The following is a 19,556-nucleotide window of genomic DNA, read 5'->3' as shown; positions in this document are numbered from 1 at the left end:
TTTATCTAAGTCACCAAGCTGTCAAGTCACAGATGCTGCAGTTTCTATCCCAATGATGCACAACAAAAGTATTTAGATATACAGAAAGAGTTAAAACTGTATTTTTTTTTTTTTAGTTAATCAAGCCAGTGCCAGACTGGTACTGCAAAGGAAATGAAAGACAACAGCAGAGTTTCACAGCTTAGTGATTTAGCAAAGAATACTTTTGGTCATGATATCTCTCACTACTGGACTTTTAATGACATACTCACAGGAAAAGTTCAGCACTAGCATTCAGCCAGCATTAATAGTCAACATGTCCTAGATACTCCCATCTTCTGGACTAAAGGTTATTACATTGTTACACAATGTTACTTACCCTCCATCTTGAAATTAATCCACCCATCTTCTATTGTGGACAAATGTTGGCAGAGCTATCAATCTTCTACAAGAATTCACAGCTAGAAATAAAGCATTAAGCACTTAGGAGTAATCTAACAACATGACCAAAGATTCTCAAATTCATTCCAACATCTTAAGAAATCAAAGTATTGTATAATGCCATTGTCTAGCTATCTACTAGCAGAGAATTCTCAAAAACACAGGCACAAATGAAGTGCAAAAAGAGCAACCAAAACACTCCAGCAGAAAAACAATTTTGAAAACTTAGTATTGGGCACAATTATTTAAGATACTGATTTCCAGTTATTTCCTCAGCTGCCCCTGAGCATAACTCAGTATTCCCTTTTAGTTGCAACTCTAGGCATTCAGCATTAACACCCTATTAACATCTCATCCTGTTCATGAGAAAATTTCTCAAATCTATTTCTTTTTCATGCTCTCACCAACAAGAATATGCTGTGTGCTCAGTTTTAAGTTCAAAGAACCAGTTTCAAAGATTTCACTTGCTGTACAAAAGCACTACATTGGCAGATCTTCCCTGCACAACTCACAAGGCAGTCATCAGCACATCAAATGACTCTTAAAACAATTCCAAAGGGGCAAGAGCAGCTCACCTCACCCCACACAAGCCTGGAACCCATGAACAACACTAATTTGATGATCTGGGTCTAAGCTCCTGAAAGAAAATTGTAACAACTTCCCATTTGAAGATAGTTGAATCAATTGAACCTTAGGATGCAGACTTTCTCTCCATCCAATTAATATACAAGTTTTTTTACCTATTTAACAAAAAAGTAACCAGTTCAAAACAACCCTGACAGTAAACTAATGCTCAAACCCAGCCAGGACTCAAACCTTTTCCATTCTGGAATGAAACGCTAACACTTATTAAAACAAAGCAGTGATCTAGCTAGACAGAAATATAAGCGATCATTATCTTGCTTATTAAGTTTCCTTTGGCCAAAAATGGAAAGATACATTTCAATCCAAATTTGTTTTGGATGGAAAAAATTGTCTAAGGCTGTTAGAGCAACTTCATATGTATAGGATACGCACTGCTCACTACCACAAACACTGCTGCAGTCTGGCAAACTCCCCGCCTTTTAAGAAAGCCAAGGACTTCAGAACTATAGGCCCCACTGGCTTCAGAAACCATCCCTCAAAGATAAGGAAATCCATATCAGAAATGCCACGAGAACAAAGCTAGAACAGATGGGCAAATCAGCTCTACTGCTGCCAAATGAGTAGCACCAAGGGCTGAGATACAGAAAAAGCAATTACCCCTTGGACTCGAACAAATTCTCAAAATAATCACTACTGCAGCAACTCACCTCAGTAAAACTGCAGTCTTTTCTTTTAAACACACAATCTAACACCAAGAATTTTACACAACTGTGACTCTACAGACACAGGTGAGCTTTTGCATGATGGGTATTGCAGTAGATCTGAGCCTACACTTTCTTCCCAGCTATTTCTACAGACACACAGCCTTTACATTGTTTTGCAATGAAGATACTGTGTCAAATAGCCAATTGAGAAGTCTGTAAAGCCAGCACAAGGCTCCCAAATCTGGCTTGTTTCCCTAGCATTGCCACTGCCCTTAGGAGAAACGGTGGCTCTCAGCTGTGCACACAGAGAGACACAGAGATGCTCACATGGCCTTTGTGTGTGCCACTTTCCTTCAAACCATAATGTGAGAACCTCTCCGCTGGAAGTGTTAGAGGATCTTTTGGGAACAAATTATCCATGAGCTACTGGTGACTCTGACTTATAGCAATAACACGTTCACAGTGCTATTGCTACACAAGGTTTTTTTAAATATCTGGTAAACACTTGGAAGAGAAACGGGTTTGACAAGTGTCACTATGCACCTGATTTTACAGGAGCTGTGATGATGACAGGCTTCACAGATGCTGCTCTGCAAGTCTGCAATACTACCAAAACCCTTCCCCAAAGAGGTATTAAGGGATTAGGGCCACTAGATTCACACTTACAGTTTAGCCACTGAATCCTCAGTGAGGAGGTGGAAAATTTTCTATGATTACTATGGAGTGCCTCAGATGTTCTCCTTCTTGACATGACAACACAAATTGTCTTCAATTTGTCTTCAATTGCTTCAAGCTCTCCTCCTCCCTCCTCACCTGCCACTCCACATACCTACCACTAATATCTATTCTACTCCTCATGGCAAGAGATCATCCACAAGCTACTTCCTTCCCATGCCCTAAACAACAAATTATTGCACAGGACTTTTCCCTCCTGAGGACTGCACTCTAGCACTGAGCTGTGCATTTCACTGACTAAGCAGTAGAGCAGTTGGACTTATTTCCACACACATTATCACTGATGCAATACACAAGTAAGATAACTGCAACATGTCCTAGGCTTAAAACTGACAAAATAAGCACTAAAAACACCGAACAGACAAGCTTAAGAAAACACTACTACCAATTTTATTACCTGACTCTCTCAAAAAAATATTCATAGCAGCTTCTCTACTCCCAAAACATTTAAGTTATTTATTAAAAAGCAGAAGTGCCAGACTAAGAGACCAGAGCAGGAAAAGCATCTTCTTTGAATGAGGCAAAAAGCCACTAAGACATCCACGCCCATCCACCCAGGTGGAGAAAATAGCTTCATGATTTCATTACACTTTTATCAAGTCAGTCTCAAATTTCTTCAGGCTTGTTAATGTTTTACAGGTTAAAAGTTCCCCAAAAACTCAGTCTCCCAAGTAAATTTTAATAACTGGCATGCTGAAATTCAAGACTGAATAACATCAAGAGAAGACATACTACAAGAAAAAAGAAGGAAGTTAGAAACTTGTAATCAAGGCCTTGCATACAGTCATACAGACCTCTCCCCTTAAGGAATGGGCAATGCTTTTCAAATAGGCCTTTTTCACAAACTTAGTCATTCCACTTTCTGTAAGTATTTTTAGATATTTACCACTACAAAGAACAAAACTTCTACCATTCAAATTGAATCTCTAGTTCTGCTCACAGTTTGCTCAAAACTTACTGACCTCAGAAACTTCCACTGTGACCATAAAAAGTTTCTCCAGCTGAGCGGACAAGGAAACAAGCAAAACCGAACCAGGAGCATCACCCACCACCTACTGCCAGCCTGTCCTAGGACGCCTCAGTTACAACAAAACACTAAACTTTCTTCCATTCAAACTTCACTTTCGGCTGTTTCCGTCTGCAAACATCCCCCAAAAGTCCTATGCTTTGCAGAGCTTTAATTAAAAACGCAAATTAGCTCCCACACGGACTGCACAGCGCCGGAGCGAGAAGTGGGTGGGTCGGGCGCTCTTTTTTGAAACCCAACCCCAGCGGGCTGCGCGAGGGGCGGCCGGTGCGGGCCCGGCGGGCCGGGAGGGCGCAGCCGGAGGTCAGCGGAGCCCCCGGCTCCCCGAGGGCGCAGCCGGAGGTCAGCGGAGCCCCCGGCTCCCGAGGGCGCAGCCGGAGGTCAGCGGAGCCCCCGGCTCCCGAGGGCGCAGCCGGAGGTCAGCGGAGCCCCCGGCTCCCGAGGGCGCAGCCGGAGGTCAGCGGAGCCCCAGCTCCCCGGCCGCCACACCCGCAGCGCCCCCCGCTTCCGCCCCGGCGCCCGCCGCCCTTCCCGCAGCCGGGGGCTTCCCCCTCCGAGGCTGCACCGCGGCCCGCCCCGCCCCGCTGCCCGCAGGGAGAGGGAGAGAGGGAGGAGGCACCTGCCGCTCTGCTCCGCTTCGCGCCCCGGGCCGGTACCCGAGTGCTCCTATGGGGAGCGCCGGGCGCCCCTCACCCGCCCCCCGCGCCCCTGTCCCACCGCGGAGCCGCTCGGGGCCGGGCCGCGCATCCCCCGCCATCGCGTACCTGCCGCGGGCCGGGCCGCGCATCCCGCCCGCCGCCAACGCCGCCGCAGGAGGAGCGCGGCGCCCGGGCGCTGCTCCCACCAGGCCCCGCGCGGCCGCCGCAGCCAATCAGCGCCTCGCTGCCGCGGGGCGCGCTGGAGCGGGGCGGGGCGGGGCCGGGCCGCGCTCCGGGCGGGCGGCGGCTGTGGCGGGGCTGGGCGGTGCTGCTGCGCTACGCTGCCCGCTCCGCTCCGTGCAGTGCCGTATTGTACCCGGCCGTGCAGTGCCGTATTGTACCCGGCCGTGCCGCTCCGGACCGTACCGGATGGTACCCGACCGGGCCGTGGCATGCCGATGCGCCGCTCCCGCCGCGCTTCGCGGCCCGGCCCGGGCGGTGTCCCGGGCGGCTCTGCCCAGCCAAGTTCAGGCGGGCGATATCGGAAGGCGCTCACCATCTTCCTGCGGCTCTCGCTGATCTCTGTTACAGAAAATAAAGATGTTTTAAGGCAAAACCGCAGGAACGTGAGGGCCAAACTCATGTGGAGGTTTGCAGGCCTCCCGGCGCCGGCGCTCAGCCAAGGAGGCCGTGCTGACAAAGAGCCGCCGTGCTGCGGGTGTGCTCTGCGGGCAGAGCCCCTGACGGTCACAGCGCACGGCTGCTCTCACCGACCCCTTCCTTCCAGCCGGCATGTGTTCAATATCTTTGGAGAGAAGCTGAACGCTGAATGTCTTTAAATCCCATTACTGTAATCACAATGCCCTCTCCCTTCCATCAGCTTTCTGACGTCGCTGGCTCCCATCCCTTGCCTCATGCCGAGAGGACACAGGAACAGAGAATAAATACTTGCTCTGTTTGCACTGTTTCTGAAATGCCATGTTCAGAAGTTTTAGCACTATAGTAACACAAGTGCATGCACATAAATGTGGAAGAAAGTCCTTCCAAGTGCCTTGTAGCAAAAACTCCTATGCAGAAGCTGTATATCTTCAGCTTACCTTGCATTGTTGAAATTCTTGTATGTAGCAGTGCATCATAATACAGCCTATAAATGTTGGGGTTTTCCCAGCTGTGGTAGGTTTGACCCTGGTCAGGAGGTCAACTTCCTGCTCCTTCCACTTCTGGAAGATGACTAGGAAAAGTCAGAGAGTTCATGGGTTGGGTTAAAGGATAGTTTAGTAAGTGAATGAAAGAAAAATAAAATATGGTGCAAGGGAAATAACTAACCACCTCCCACAAGCAGACTGATGCCCAGCAATTGATGATTCTGGAAGACAAACAGCCCTCCCACCTTCTTATTCTGCAATCCCAGTTTTATTGCTGAGAATGATATTATGTAGTATGGAATATCCTCTTGGCAAGTTTGGGTGTGCTGTCCTGGCTGTTTGCCCTCCCAAAATTGTTGCCTACCCCCAGCCCACTCCCTAAGGGAGCAGAGAATGAGAAAAGATAAAGCCTCAATGATGTGCAAGTCCTGTTCAAACATTGCTGTGCTGTTCTAGTCAAAGAATACAAAACACATCAGAATATGGGCTGCTGTGAAGAAAATTGCTTCATCCCAACCAGACCCTGTACATGAACTCAAAAAGAATAGGAAAAGTTTTTAGGCCAGGAAAGGACAGAAAAGATATTCCATCAGCTGTCCAGGCAACACAATCAGCTTCAAGGTTTAAGTGGCAGAGCTGGTGAGTCTGATCATCTGCAAGCATTCATTCCTAGCCTGGAATAAATTGGCAAGGTGATCCCTTTAGTTCCCACCGGCGCTCAGTGTGAATCTGGCTGCTCACATGGTTACAGTATCACATAAGTAACAACTTTGGCTGTGAGTCATGGTTTAGAACTGGCTTCAGTACACTTCATTCAGCTCAAAATCATGGGGATCAGTGGAGAGCCACTGACTCTACTGGAAATACTCTGCTATCAATTACAGAGCTCACCTACATATACAACTTCATGTTTCTCATTGAGGCCTGGACTGTTCCTTCCTTTCCAGTGGAAAAAAGACTCAGTGACTGAGCCTCTCCTACTCTTGAAGTTGCACTCTAGAGCCACTTTTACTTAAATCCTTGTAACAATGACTATCACTTTGCTGAGAGGATAACTTTCTTTTGTGTTTCAGATCAATAGTCCACTTCTGACTTCAATACTTCAAAGTGGTGTGTCGCTTGAGAGTTGCTGATTTAAATCTTCATTTTAAGCTAACACATTGAAGTGTGTCTGACATCTTTTTCCATGGTCTAGCATCATATCCACTTAAAATAAATGCAAATAACGAAGATACCGTGTTTGGAAATGCTGCAGGGAATACTAGTGTCTCCAAGAATCTGCTGCATTTTTTTTTTCTTTTTTCTTTTTTCCAGAAATGTCATAAATACTTTCAAGTCACAACAAAATTGATTCCTAGTTCAGGGCTGAACCAGAATTGTGAAGGAGATCGCAAACTCTACTTCTGTCCTTGGGGCCTTTTGCAGAGCTGGCTTTTATGCAGGCCTCTGCCATGAAGTTCTAATCATTGCTATTCAGTTATGGATCTCTGTAAGTGGTAGTTTATAAAAAACATTGTTAGCTACCATTACTGAACCTTACATGCAGATAAGGCTCTCAGCTGGGTGATATTATACAATAGCATGCAGCTCCCTGTTTGCTTCAGCACCAAGATCTACCTAAAAAAAGAAATTATGCCCATATAGCTGCTGAGGATAATAAAACTGAGTATAAAAACATAATTTTGAATCAGCCAGCTTAAAATTTTCATTAATCTGGTTCAAAACTGCCCCCTACAGAGTATTTAAAACTCTTAAATAGACTCCCTTCAAAATCCTTCATTATCAGTGGGATTAGTGTTTAACCTGACTTTGTAGAACCACTTTAGCAGCAGAGTACATCTTCAGAATTTTCCCCAGCATCATAGGCAGCATTTAGCACTTTCAGTCCCTCTATATGCAGAACAGTGAGCAATCAACTTATTTTAAAAATCAAACAATGAGCTTAGTTTAAAATATTTTGGTCTCTCACCCTAAAATTGCAATAGAGAAGAGTTTTTCCATGGTAACATTTGTAGCATTCCTGTATTTTATCAATATATGTAGCCTAGTAGTCCAATTTATTTTTCTAAATAAGTATATGGGTCTGTACATCATGTGGAAAATGCTGTCTGGTTAAGAGGAATTTAGTGTTGCCAAATTGTGTTTACTTGAGGTTTTTTATTTAAAACAGATCCTTTTGGTCTTCTCTGGCTGGTGAGGCCACATGGATGCTGGGGAGTTTTAGATGGGGAAACAGAACCTTTGTTTACGCTGCAAGTGGATTGCAGCAGATGAAGTTATGTATACAGCCTAAAGATCACAAACTTCACTACCCACACTGTGGCTGTACTCTGTGCCATCTCACCACCTCTTTCACATCCCAATTATTGGGAATTAGGTGCTGCTGTACATTGCATTGCTCAGGCTGAAACTGGGGTACCCAGTTACCTGGAGCGCCTGGGCCATTCTGGGCTCGCTGCTGTGCGCCACAGGGACTCCTCAAGGGCACAGCTTCACTCCAGGCCGGAGGTGCAACCTGCCCTGTGGGCACCTCAGTAAGCCCAAGCTGTTAGGGACAAAATCCCAGGCTGTTAGGGACACAGTCCAAGCTCTCCTCAGCTCTGCTCTCCACCTGCAAAGCCACTCTGCCACCACTGGTGGGATGAAGGTGGTGCCGGGTTTGGTGGCTGCAGCATCCTGGCATGCCATTCCCAGTGGGAGGTACCACAGCCGCTGGTGTTAGTGGGCACCAAAATTTAATCTGGTCAACAAGGGACCACGTGTCTTGAGGCCTGGAATCTGTTTTCTCTGCATCTTGAGCAGAAGGGATGCTTGCTGGTATTTCATAAATGACACACACATAGTAACTGACACACATTTTTGAATGTCCTATTTTGAATGTACTTCAGCTTTGGGAAAAATGTAATTATGTTTATGTATATTTTACTTATAATATATTTGGAAAAGAAATATAAGAAGAAATTCTTTTTTAGAAATACAAAGAAATATGTATGCAATTCATTAATTTCGTGTGGGCATATCTGTAGTAAAAAAAGCCTCTACTTAGCTCTTAACTGATGTGACTGATTATGATGATTACAAACTATTTTCTTGTCTTGTTTTGTTGCACATTCCAGTTAGGAATGGGACTGGGAAAAGGGCAAGAGAAAATTGCTTATATTACAAAGGACAGATAGAGCCCTAGTAGAAGGAATTGCTGAGCTGGAAGGAGTTGAGGCCTGAAGGCCAAGATAAATTGGTAGCTGCAAGAAAGCTTAAAATTGGATTAACCAAATACATTGTGCTTCATTTTTGACATTCAAATAATTACAGAGCATACAAAAAAGGTGGCACTCCTAAGGTAGAGTGACTTCAGTGACATATTTTGACAAGATGTGCTTTAAAAAGATTTCTACAACAACAGCACTGGGAAAGATATCCTAGTTTTGATTTAATTTCTCATATGTAATATTATATGCTTCTTTTGATGTTCTGATCCAACTGTAGCAATTGGAGTACTCAGAGGTATTCTTACAGTTGCCTCCAGTTCCCTGAGCCTTTTGGTATTTCATCACATAAGGCATTTGGATGCTCCATCACTTTCATTAAGTCCTTTGCTTGTGACTCTTGCCAGAAAATTATTACCTCGAAAAGGAGTATATAATCCATCAGGTCAAAAGGTGTAATATCAAGTGAAAGGCTCATATAAAAATCTCTTAGCAGTTTCATACAGTCATCAGAAAAAGCCAAGATCAACTTTTCCACTCCATAAAGTATTCCTGTTGTGATTAAGGTCTCGGCTTTTGGTTAATAAAATTGCTATTACTACTACTACTTACTTTTGTTATTGTCATGGCAACTGTTACTGTTGCTGTTACTGTTGGTATTGTTACATAACATTTAATAACTATGTATTTAGTTATTATTACAATTGTTACTGTTATTTTTTTCTGTGGTTATTTTACTGAATATTTCTCTGTCACAAATGTAAACATTTAAAAGCTTTTAATTAATTAAATATATTTTGTGTCTTAAACCTCTTGGTTGATACCCTGTTATATACTTGGAAGGCAACCAAGCATAAAGCAGAAATGAGAGGCTCTTCTTAATTTGAGGACTACACATCTCTGACAATGTGTTTAGGAATATGGTTAAACTTTGGATTATTTTTGTGGCACAATGAATTCGGCAAGTGATTTCTCATAAAATACTGAAGTGAATATGTTCTACCATTAAGATCTCACGAACAAAAATAAGAAGCCTAGTGTGAAATTTTCACATGAGAAGCAGAAAGATGGTTTTGCCTCTGTTTGAGACAAGTCATGCTTCAGATCATGTATGACATTTTAGAAGCAGTTGTTATATATACATATATATATAACTATCCCCTTCTGTGATAGGCATGGCTTCAAGCTTCTGACCCTTAATGGCTATAGTGAGTAATTTATATTTCTAGTTATAAGAATGACTATATAAACAATAACTCAATGTTCTGTAAAAAAAAAAAAACTAAATCAATTTTACCTAGTCTCCAAATAAAAGTATGATCATTCTCACTAAAAGTATTTGAGCTGTATAATACCTGAGTGAGTTACATTTTTGCTTCCTGGAGAAGTTTGCTCTTTCAACAGATTAGAGTTCTGATCCAACAAGATTCTTCCTATTTAATAAACATGTAAGTACATCCTTAAATTTTATTGACAGCTATTTCCTTGAAGCTAAATGGAATAAAGAATGCTTTCCAAAAGCCTTTTTAATATGGTTGTGCCTACTGGGCAAAGTTGAGACTACCCCAACAAAATGAGGGCCAAATTATGAAGTAATTTGAGTGAAACTTCTGTTGACCTTAACAGGATTTTTACTTGATTAAGAGTAATGGAATTTGGAACCAAGTAAATGTGATCCAAGGGGTGAATGAGAATGTGCTGTAGTTACTGCAGCAAGCCTTCCTTCCAGGGCACTGCCTGTGTGTGCAGAGCACAGGCAAGTGCAGAGAGGGTGTCCCATTTCTGCTCAACCTGACTGCATTTTAATGCTTTCTTATTAGTCAAGCTGGAGGAGACAGGCAATGAGAAGGAAAGATCTAATTAGTACATATATTTTGCTTTTGATAACTGCTCAAATGGTAGATAGAACATTACCTACATTGAATGCATTTCATACATACTCCTGAGTGTTGCAAGAGCTTACTTTAATGAAGTATTAAATTTACATATGAAATTGTTTTCAGTAAAGTATGAAGAACTGGATCTGCTAATAAGCCTTGTTCTGGTTGGAAACCAAACGGAACCAAGAGTCCCAGAATGCCAGAAATAGGACAATAAATATTTCTGGCACAATTTCAAAGGTGCATAATGCCAGACACAGACATGTAAAAGTAATGGCAAGCTCTACAGAGATTATAAAAGAAATAAAATCACAGTTCGTAATTCATAGAATCATGTTAAATAGCAGGCTTATAAACCAATTCTTATAATAAAATCCACATGTAAAAGTATCTGTGATTTCATTCAGTTAAAGATGACAAATATTAGGGCTCCCCTTGAAAGCAAATATATATCTTGCAGGACAATGAACAGTTACTTTGTGTTCATGTTTAATGGTATAAACTCTGCTAGTCTTTTCATATGTGATTTTCAAATAACTTTTCAAAGAATGTGAAAATTTGCAAGTGTTCAGAATTTTTGAACATATTGCAGCTACTGAGTGCCCTTTGCTACAATTTTTACTGCTTCAAGTTTAGATAATTTAAGATCTGAAATTACAGTGCTGTCATGTGCAAAACTCCCAGGCAAAATTATTTTCTCATGGTATGTCATACTAATAAATGTCTGAAACAGAGCCTGAATTAATTATATTAGAAGGATGTCCAAAATATTCCCTTTCTCAAAATGAATTTATTCCATTAAATGCATTTAGAAGTAGGACAAAAAGCAGAATTTCTACTGTAATCACTCCAATGACTTCAAATGAGAGTATTCAAAATCATTTCAAGCCTCTTTGGCTACAGAGAGGTGCTTAGATAAAATTAACATGTCTTGAGTTTTAAAAACACACTTGGGAACTGGCATTTTGGAGCAATGTGTGTTGGGGTTTCATTGCACATTTTTGGGGTACTCTCCACGTTCTAGTTGCAAACTGACCCATAATGAACCAATGAAAAGCAAGGCCAACGACAAAGGTGAAATGAGAAAAGGTAAAATGCAAATGAGGCGTGAGGAAAGAGAAGAATTTGGAATAAAACTTTAGGGGTTTAGGCAAAGTAAACCAGAATAAAATGCAACAGAAAAGGCTGATTTTCCACCAGAAGCAGCACATTATTTGAGTCCTGTTGAGAATAAAGGGAGTTACTAGAAAATACAAATAGCATGTAGTGAAGTCTAGGACTTTTGTTTTAGGGCAAAATATATTTTTGTTAGATCTGTGTTACTTTATTAAGTGATATTCATTTATCAATATTAGATCGGTTCTTTCATGCCAGAAAAACAGAAAAAATAGTGTAATATATTTTATGATTGTCAGTGACTTAAATTCTTTATGAAGAATAGTAGTTTTAAACATTCTTTTAATCATCTTCATTTTAAGAGAGATAGGTGCTAATCTTAAACCTATTAACCTAAAGTACAATGAAAACTTAGTTGCTCTCATTGTTAGCTGCCTGTTTTAGCAACTTGTTCTTCAAATCATCACAAGCTCCTTTCATTTTCACAGGAGTTCTAACATCACAGTACACTGAGAAGAGCAGTGAAAAATAGCAATATTTGGCACATTGATAATTAAGTGGTATTGTCTTACTGATGTCTTCTTTATGGATGCTTTTTGTTTCTTTCCCTGCATATAAGTTCTATGCAGCTTGGTGCTGTCTCTGTTTTATGCTTAAATGACCCATGGCTAGCAAATTAGATCCTAGGATTCCCGGGAACTTCCATAGCACAATTATCCCTCTCCTATTTTATAATGTACTAAATTATACCTCTCTCATATATGCATTGGTAAATAAAAGGCTTTCCTGTTTGAATTGTTTGCTTGTTCTTTGATTTACCAAAAATACTTTCAGAAAGGCTTCAGGTGGGACACTGCAAGGGATCTGATTTTCAGCAAGTGCTAATTGTCTAACCTTTGAAAATCAAGGAGGTTTAAATGTCAAGGGCAGAAGAATTCATCCATATTTGCTAAGTATTTTTTAAATCTTGACGTCTGCACCTTCTTATTTTTTCCTAATTTTAGGAAAATAACTTCTGAGGTATGTAAATTATTTTCCTTTTTTTGTTATAATATAGCTTAAAATTAACAGTCAAAATAAATCATTACATTATTGCTGAGAAAAATGCAGGCACCACACATATTTCTAACCATCTATAAATGCATTCCTACAAAGTTGTTTATTGGATAAGTCTGGCCATAAATTGGCCAGGACACAGAACTTTATATGAAAAAAGCAGAACATTGAACAAAAACATTATATGTCCATATTAGATTTAAAGTAAAGTAACCACAAACTCCTAAACATGAATCCCAAAACTCACAATCTTTATAATGAAAGGAAAAGACCACATCATATAACTGTCTTAGCCAGGCAATTCGGCATTTAACTTGTTTATTCTTCAGTTAAACAAAATCAAAATATCTCCAGGGAAGACAATGCTAATAGCAAACATAACCACATAAGCTTTGTATATGAAGTTCAATTTTAGCTTTAGTAGGGCCAATCAAATTGGAAATTGTAGTAAAAAGCTAGTAAAACTTAATCAAATTCTGTCACACGGGTAGATTGGGCATTTCGGTTTTACCCAGTTTGCTCCAGAATTTCAGGTCTGATCCTGAATCCTGAAATACTTGCATATTCCTTTGATAACAATCTTACCTTTGTAGGTAATTTACCATGTTCTTTGTAAGGAAATTCTATCTTAATAGAATAAATCCTGCTTAATGAGCCCATTAGAGAAAATGAAGTATATTTGCCTATTGTTTTTCTGGTTATGTTAAGAATTTTCTTGAATATGTGATTCCCTACTGGTACAGCTTTTGTTGTTTTCCCTAAGAAAACGAGCAGCCTGCTCATGGAATAGCCACCTGCAGCTTACTGATTTTAAAACTCTCCTGAAGACACTTCATTAGCAGAAAAAGTATATGCATTAATTAATTAATTAATTGGTGTATCTCTATAATATTGACACTACATAGAAATTTCTATATATATATAATAATTCTTTGCTTTTTCACACTGTACTTAAGTGCTTTTATTACACTAGCATCATCTTTTGTTCTTTAACATGTTCTTTCCTCAATTTAGAAATTATGCTTTCTCTATTCTCCGAGTGTTGCATGAAATTATACCCTAATCTCTCATCAGTTGTAGAGGGACATTTAATCTGCACGCTGCCCCAGAACTTGTTATGGTTTTACACAGTGGCAGGGGTCCACCCCTAATACGGGACCAAAACCTGCTAATTCCATGGCACACATCTTAATTATTTGAGACTTTTAATCTGTTCTTTCAACTCTTGCCCCTCACAGTGTTTGAAGACGAGCACATTTGAAGAATGGCCTATGATTTTATCTTTGCTGCTGCATTATCTGAACTGTGCATTATTAGGAGATTATCCCATCCATCTAATTTTGTAACACCTATGCCTTCCAAAGCAGCAGCTTATGTTGGGTGTCATAGTGAAGAAATTCCAGACATTCTGACTTTTAGGAGTAGACTACTTGAAGCCTTATATGGAGGCTTAGAACTTAGAACTGAAAACGTTAAACATGTAAAAAATGGAAGATTCCTCTGTTCCAAAGTAATCTTTGGAAGTTCAGAACTTTCCTCACTATCTTATTGTTTTGTTGAAGTGGTTTTTTACTTATTAACTTACATTCCATTGCATACATTTTCACATTTTGAACTAAATTTTGTCTTCAGATGAGCTCTTTGTCTTCACCAGAATTTTGTGTGAGGACATCTACAACCTCTATGGTAGAGCACAAGGCTTCTCTCTTGACAGGAATCCCAGAATAAGCCTTTCTATGTTTCAGAGAGACCCTAGAGTAAGAGCTGCCACCCTCACTCTTCACCCCAGATCTCAAACAGGAGAAAGGGCACTTCACTGGTGCTGATAACTGTGACAGCACTCATGGCACATATATAAAATATTTTCCTTTCCAGAAAGGCCTGTGTCTCATCTCCTTACACGTCCACCAACCAACAGTCCCTTCAGCTCACATTACATCTCCCAGAAAGTCATTCTGGTTAACTAGGAGAACACATGGAAGAACAGGAATAACAGAGGTTGGAATCCCTTCATCCACAGCCTCAAAACCAGACTGATGCCAAAACCAGACTCGTGGCAGGCACTGGTCACCCACTTTGGGCCTGAGGTAGTCTTGCCCTGCTGTGGTCAAACACTACAAGGCAGGATTTAATTCCCAGCACATGGGGAAAAACACTTATCTACATGTCAGAAATGGGTATGTTATGAGGAGTTGATACCTAATTAATTGTACTTTTTAAATCTTTGTCTTTGACATGAGAATTCAGTGATCCACCCAGCTGCATACAATTAAGAGCAGCAGTTTGGCATAATAGGGTGAGGAACTTTTAATGGGTGTTTATAGGTTAAAAGCATCAACCTCTCTTTTAAATTAAAAAAGAAGTAGAAGAAATAGTAATAGCTAAATGATAATTCAAATTCAGAATGCCCTTAGAAGAGGGAGATCTTATCCTGGAACCTTCAAATTCCCGGTCTGCAGAAGACCTCTGTGCTCCAGTATCACCAATAAGGAGAGTGGGAAACTGCTCTTTAAAATTTTAATCTGAGGAGAAAAAAAACCAAGTTGCATTAGCATTTTTTAGCTGCTTGAGAGGTTAAAAACATTACAACAAAAGGGCCTAGATTGAGGTATGTGAGGCAAAAACAAATATTTCTCCATAAAATGGCTGCACTAGTGTAAAGAAAAAGAAAAATACATAGTAGATTCAAGGTGGGAATTTAGGGAATAGTATTTTTGCTTTTTAAACAGGAATGACTGTTTAGGCATTTTATATAGGGGGTTCTGCATTTGAGAAGGGATAATTTGCTCTAAAATATGTGGGCAACCAGCCTAAATTCTCTAATTGAGTAGTTTGCTTATAACCCCAGGCCATTAGGTGAATGTAAACTATTACAGGCTTAGTAAGAAAATAGTCCCATTAGGATTTTTGTATTTGTATGTGGTTGTGAGTTAGTGTGACTGTTTCCAAAAGGATGGATTAATGAAAAGGTCTTTTTTTTCTGAGTTTGCAAATACTCGCACTCTTTGAAATACCCACACTCAAATTAAGCTGAAAAGTTCTTTATTTCTTCTTCTATCAAAAAACACTGGATCAAGGCTTAGCTGTTAGTTTCAGTGTGAGTTGTCTGGGATAAATCACAGGTATGTTTGTAATCTTTACAAAACAAATATTCCTAGTGAAATAACTAATTCAGATTTATCCATATTTCTTAAACTGTCCTTAATTTTAAGTGCCGGCCATTTGTGCAACAGAAATTTTCCTCTGGGAAAACCATGGTCTTTCTGGAAGTGTTTTTAGCCTTCATGCTTTGTACATGTGTGTCATCTGGTACTGTTAAGGTGTCACACAGGCTGCTTGTAGACTCATATTTCTATAAGGATGGAGACAACTTTATCTGCAGCTTCTTTTAAACTACTAGTATTAAATCTTGTACTTTTCACTGCATAATACTTCTCTGTGTTGCATAGTCTATTGCTTTTCCTGTTCCCAGGCAAATTTTAGTCTATTACTTTTTTTTTTTCCCATGGCCATTCTATGTACATAATATAGTAAGATGTTAAGAAGAAGAAACATCTCTTCAATTAAAAGTAATAGTAACAAAAGACCTACATATAAATACATATTAGAAGTCAGTCCTAAATTCATTGTCAACTTTCAGCATCCTGCCTCTTTTTCACAAAACCTGAGAACCAAGAGTTATGAGAAACTACAGTCTATGAAATGAGGAAAGTCCTGTGATAGATTTGATGCAAGAAAATGTAAAGAAAAAGTATTTGTGTCAATCGTGCCTAAACTCCAAGGGAAAAATGTGATGACAGAGAGAGATATATCCACAAATTAAATCAAGGAGGGGTGTAAGTATCTCAGCCTCCTTTGGACTCTAGAAGATATTCACCTAGCAAAAGAAATGCCTGATCTGTTGCAGTGTTAATAGGAGCTGACCAGTTTATCAATACAGTAGGGACTGTAATGATTAAAAGAAAGAAGCTAAAATCAGAATATTTTTGAATCCAGGCCAAATAAAACTGAAGTAATAGACTGGAAAAAGAAGCTACATACTGGAAAAAAAGGGTGGTATTGCAACATACAATCTGGGGAGTTAGAGGGATTAACCCCAAGTGCAGCTTCCTATAGAATTAATAAACTATGTTAAAAAAATTAAATGGTCACATGGCTTGTGCTGCTCTCTTATCAAAATATTTTAAGTTGATGTTTCTCCATTATACCAGCAATATGTTTATTCATCAAGTAAAATAGTGATAAATAGGTAATCCCTGTTATGAGGGCTTTAAAAAGTTAAAAGCACTGCAAGCCCAATGAAATAAAGCATAAATAAAACAGAAAAAGCATTGCAACTCAGTCAGGAGGGAGCACCATGTGCCACAGTGAGGTGCTCTTACCTTATCTGGAAGATCTGATCTAGATGGCAAAGAAAACAGTAAAGGGCAATGGTTTTCTGCAAGAAGGCTACTGCTCTGAGGAGTCTGAGATCCTACTTAGGAGCTGTCACACTCTTCCCAGAAGAGAAAGAGGACTATGAGCACTCATCAGTTTGCCTCTGATTGCACTTCTGAACTTCCCAGCCTCTGGTTCTTCCCATCCATCTGCCCAACTGAGAAAAACAACTCTACAGTGATGCAGAAATGTCTCAGTTTGATGCAGATGTCTCAGCTGAGATGCAAAGGTCGCTCTCATTCAGTTTTGCTGCCACCACCTTTCCTATTCCCCACCTTGCCACACACAGTCTGGCTGTCTCTAAGGTCAGAAGGGAGACAGTACAGCCTTGAAAATATGGAACAGGAGTTTTCAAATGTTCTCATATTGGGACAAATTCTCCTTGGCAGCATTTGAATCCTTTCTTATGGTTGCTCTCTTGTCTGTCCTACTATAAATATTTTCAAAACAGGGAATTTGGTCCAAATACTTCAAAATACCTGCAGTCATAGTATGTGTGAGGATCAGGTTCCATATGCAGATACCTCAAAATTTTCTGTCATTAATTGCTCAAGAAGTCTGAATCAAATAGTAATAATCACATAACCTTAGAAAGTAAATATGACAAAGCAAAATATAATGGAGGCAATGGAGACTAAATTTTGTCGAGAAAATAATAGATATTTATTTCCTTCAGAGTTTTTATGAAGGGAACTCCAGATGCTGAATACCTTTGAAAATTAAACTACATCTCACTGTGAAAAAATATACTTAGTTGCCTTTTCTCAAAAGTGTTCTTATTTACCCCTTACAATTTCTCAGCAAAGATTGCTCAGGACAAGCTAAAACAAAAATAAGTGTCAGCTTTTGATAATTTTTTAGTTTAAAACATATAAGGCAAAGCAGTGACAGGGAAGGGATGGAGATTTACAAACAATTTTCAATACATCCTCCACTCTATTTCCACAGAATTCCACATTATTTTACCCCGGTTCAGCTTTTCCCCAACGACCCTGGGGATGAGTCTCAGCTGTGGTGTGAGTGGAGGGAGCCCTGGAGCAAAGCTGGTTTGGTGGCTCTGAGCAGATATGGCTGGGCAGGGACATTCTCCATGGGACATGCTGTCCTGTAGAGCTGCTGCGTGCTGTGCCGTCCATCTGTGATCCTGTTCCACTCCTAATCTCTTTTTAGACCTTTTGACTCGAAATCTTAATGTCATTGTAGCTTTAAACTGTTCTTTGGGATTATGTTTAGAGAACAATGAATTCACAAGAGAGTTGATTTTAAAAGTACAGGCTGGGCATAAACCTGACCTACTACGTAGTCATATCGTGGATACAGGAACTGTATCTAGCTTAAACCCAGGGAAGAAAGCCCCAGGATCAAAGCCAGACTTTGTAGACATATTTAATTATGTATTACTGGTAAAGCAATAAAATCTTACAATATGGGCTCTATTCACAAAAAGGACATTGTTTTGTCGTGTTCTTCTTGTAAATTCCTTATGCATGACTCAAAGTGTCATTTTACATGAGATTCATAAAGACAAATGTCAGTTCTACATGGGTGTACCAATGTGTTACAGAGTTTAATCAAAAGCAAATGTGTATGCTGAAATCATATGTGTCATTAAGAGCATTTTTGCCCATAAATCGGAACTCCTATTATGGACAACAGACTGAACTCCTATGCAATAAAGCTGCACTAGGCCTTCTGCATTTCCTGGGAAAGTTTACCAAATCATTTCAAAATGCAGTTATGAAACACAGTATTCTATAAGGGAACTATTTTCTCAGGGAAGTATTTCAGGAAGAGTCTACACATTTAGAATTTGTATTTCCATTTCAGGTACTGTCAGAGAAAAAGATCTTTAACAATGTATGGCACTGGAGACCATGGTAAGAGCTCAGGTTTAGTCTTTATAAAAAAAGTTGAAGTAGTTGGTGGGTCAGAAACTTTGGCTAAAAGAATTAGGAGGTATGTTATTGGGGAAAGAGTTAAGGGCCAATAAAATAAGGATAGGTCGATGTTGAAGTGTCATGAAATGGAACACTGACAAAATGCTGAACAGTAACCTTCATAGCTATCACAGGGAGGCATCACAGCTGTGTTGGAGAAAATACTAGAAAGCTTGCTTTTAAATGCTGCCTTATGGCAGTAGTAAATGCAAATAAACCAGAATCTTTTAAAGTATTAATTACGGAAACAATAATGGTCAAAGATGAACTTACAGGAAATAGAAGTGCTATAATAAGTCTTCATGTAGCACATATAATCTCTCAATTTATTATGCTTTATAACCATACATCACCTAATTTATGTTAGCAAATAAATCAAAATTTACTGTTAAAGAAATACAAGATAGTAAATAATAATGAGATGAAGATTACCAGGAAAAAATCAGCACCTGAAAGACAAAAGGACACATGGCTTGTCTAGATTTTCAATGCATAGTTAGAAAGTCTGAAAATATCAGACATTCAGGAAGCAAACTGATAACACACATTTAAAAAGGAAAAGCACTCACATGGCACTGTGTTTTGTGAAATACCTTTTCTATCCTGCATTTCTCATGTATTACTGACATGTGTTGACTCTGCAAATCAAACTGCCTATTGTGAAAGGGAT

The 19,556-nt window shown here is 39.9% G+C and overlaps 1 protein-coding gene across 2 annotated transcripts in view; it reads right to left on the bottom strand.

The window, feature by feature from the left end:
• The window catches only part of LNPK (lunapark, ER junction formation factor), a 42,887-nt gene extending 38,571 nt beyond the window's left edge, over positions 1–4,316 (bottom strand). The window contains exons 1-2 of one of the 2 annotated variants that reach the window (XM_059476203.1): positions 4,236–4,316; positions 359–440 (exon numbers count right to left, since the gene is read on the bottom strand). In XM_059476203.1, the coding sequence (XP_059332186.1) occupies positions 359–385 (27 nt within the window). In that variant the 5' untranslated portion in view covers positions 386–440; positions 4,236–4,316. The remainder of the gene's footprint in view (positions 1–358; positions 441–4,235) is intronic. The other variant, XM_059476204.1, reaches the window with a different exon arrangement.
• Positions 4,317–19,556: the final 15,240 nt, after the last annotated feature.

Source organism: Ammospiza nelsoni, chromosome 7, assembly GCF_027579445.1.
Source record: "Ammospiza nelsoni isolate bAmmNel1 chromosome 7, bAmmNel1.pri, whole genome shotgun sequence".
NCBI classification, from domain to species: Eukaryota; Metazoa; Chordata; class Aves; order Passeriformes; family Passerellidae; genus Ammospiza; species Ammospiza nelsoni.
This window is presented reverse-complemented; position numbering and strand designations above follow the sequence as displayed.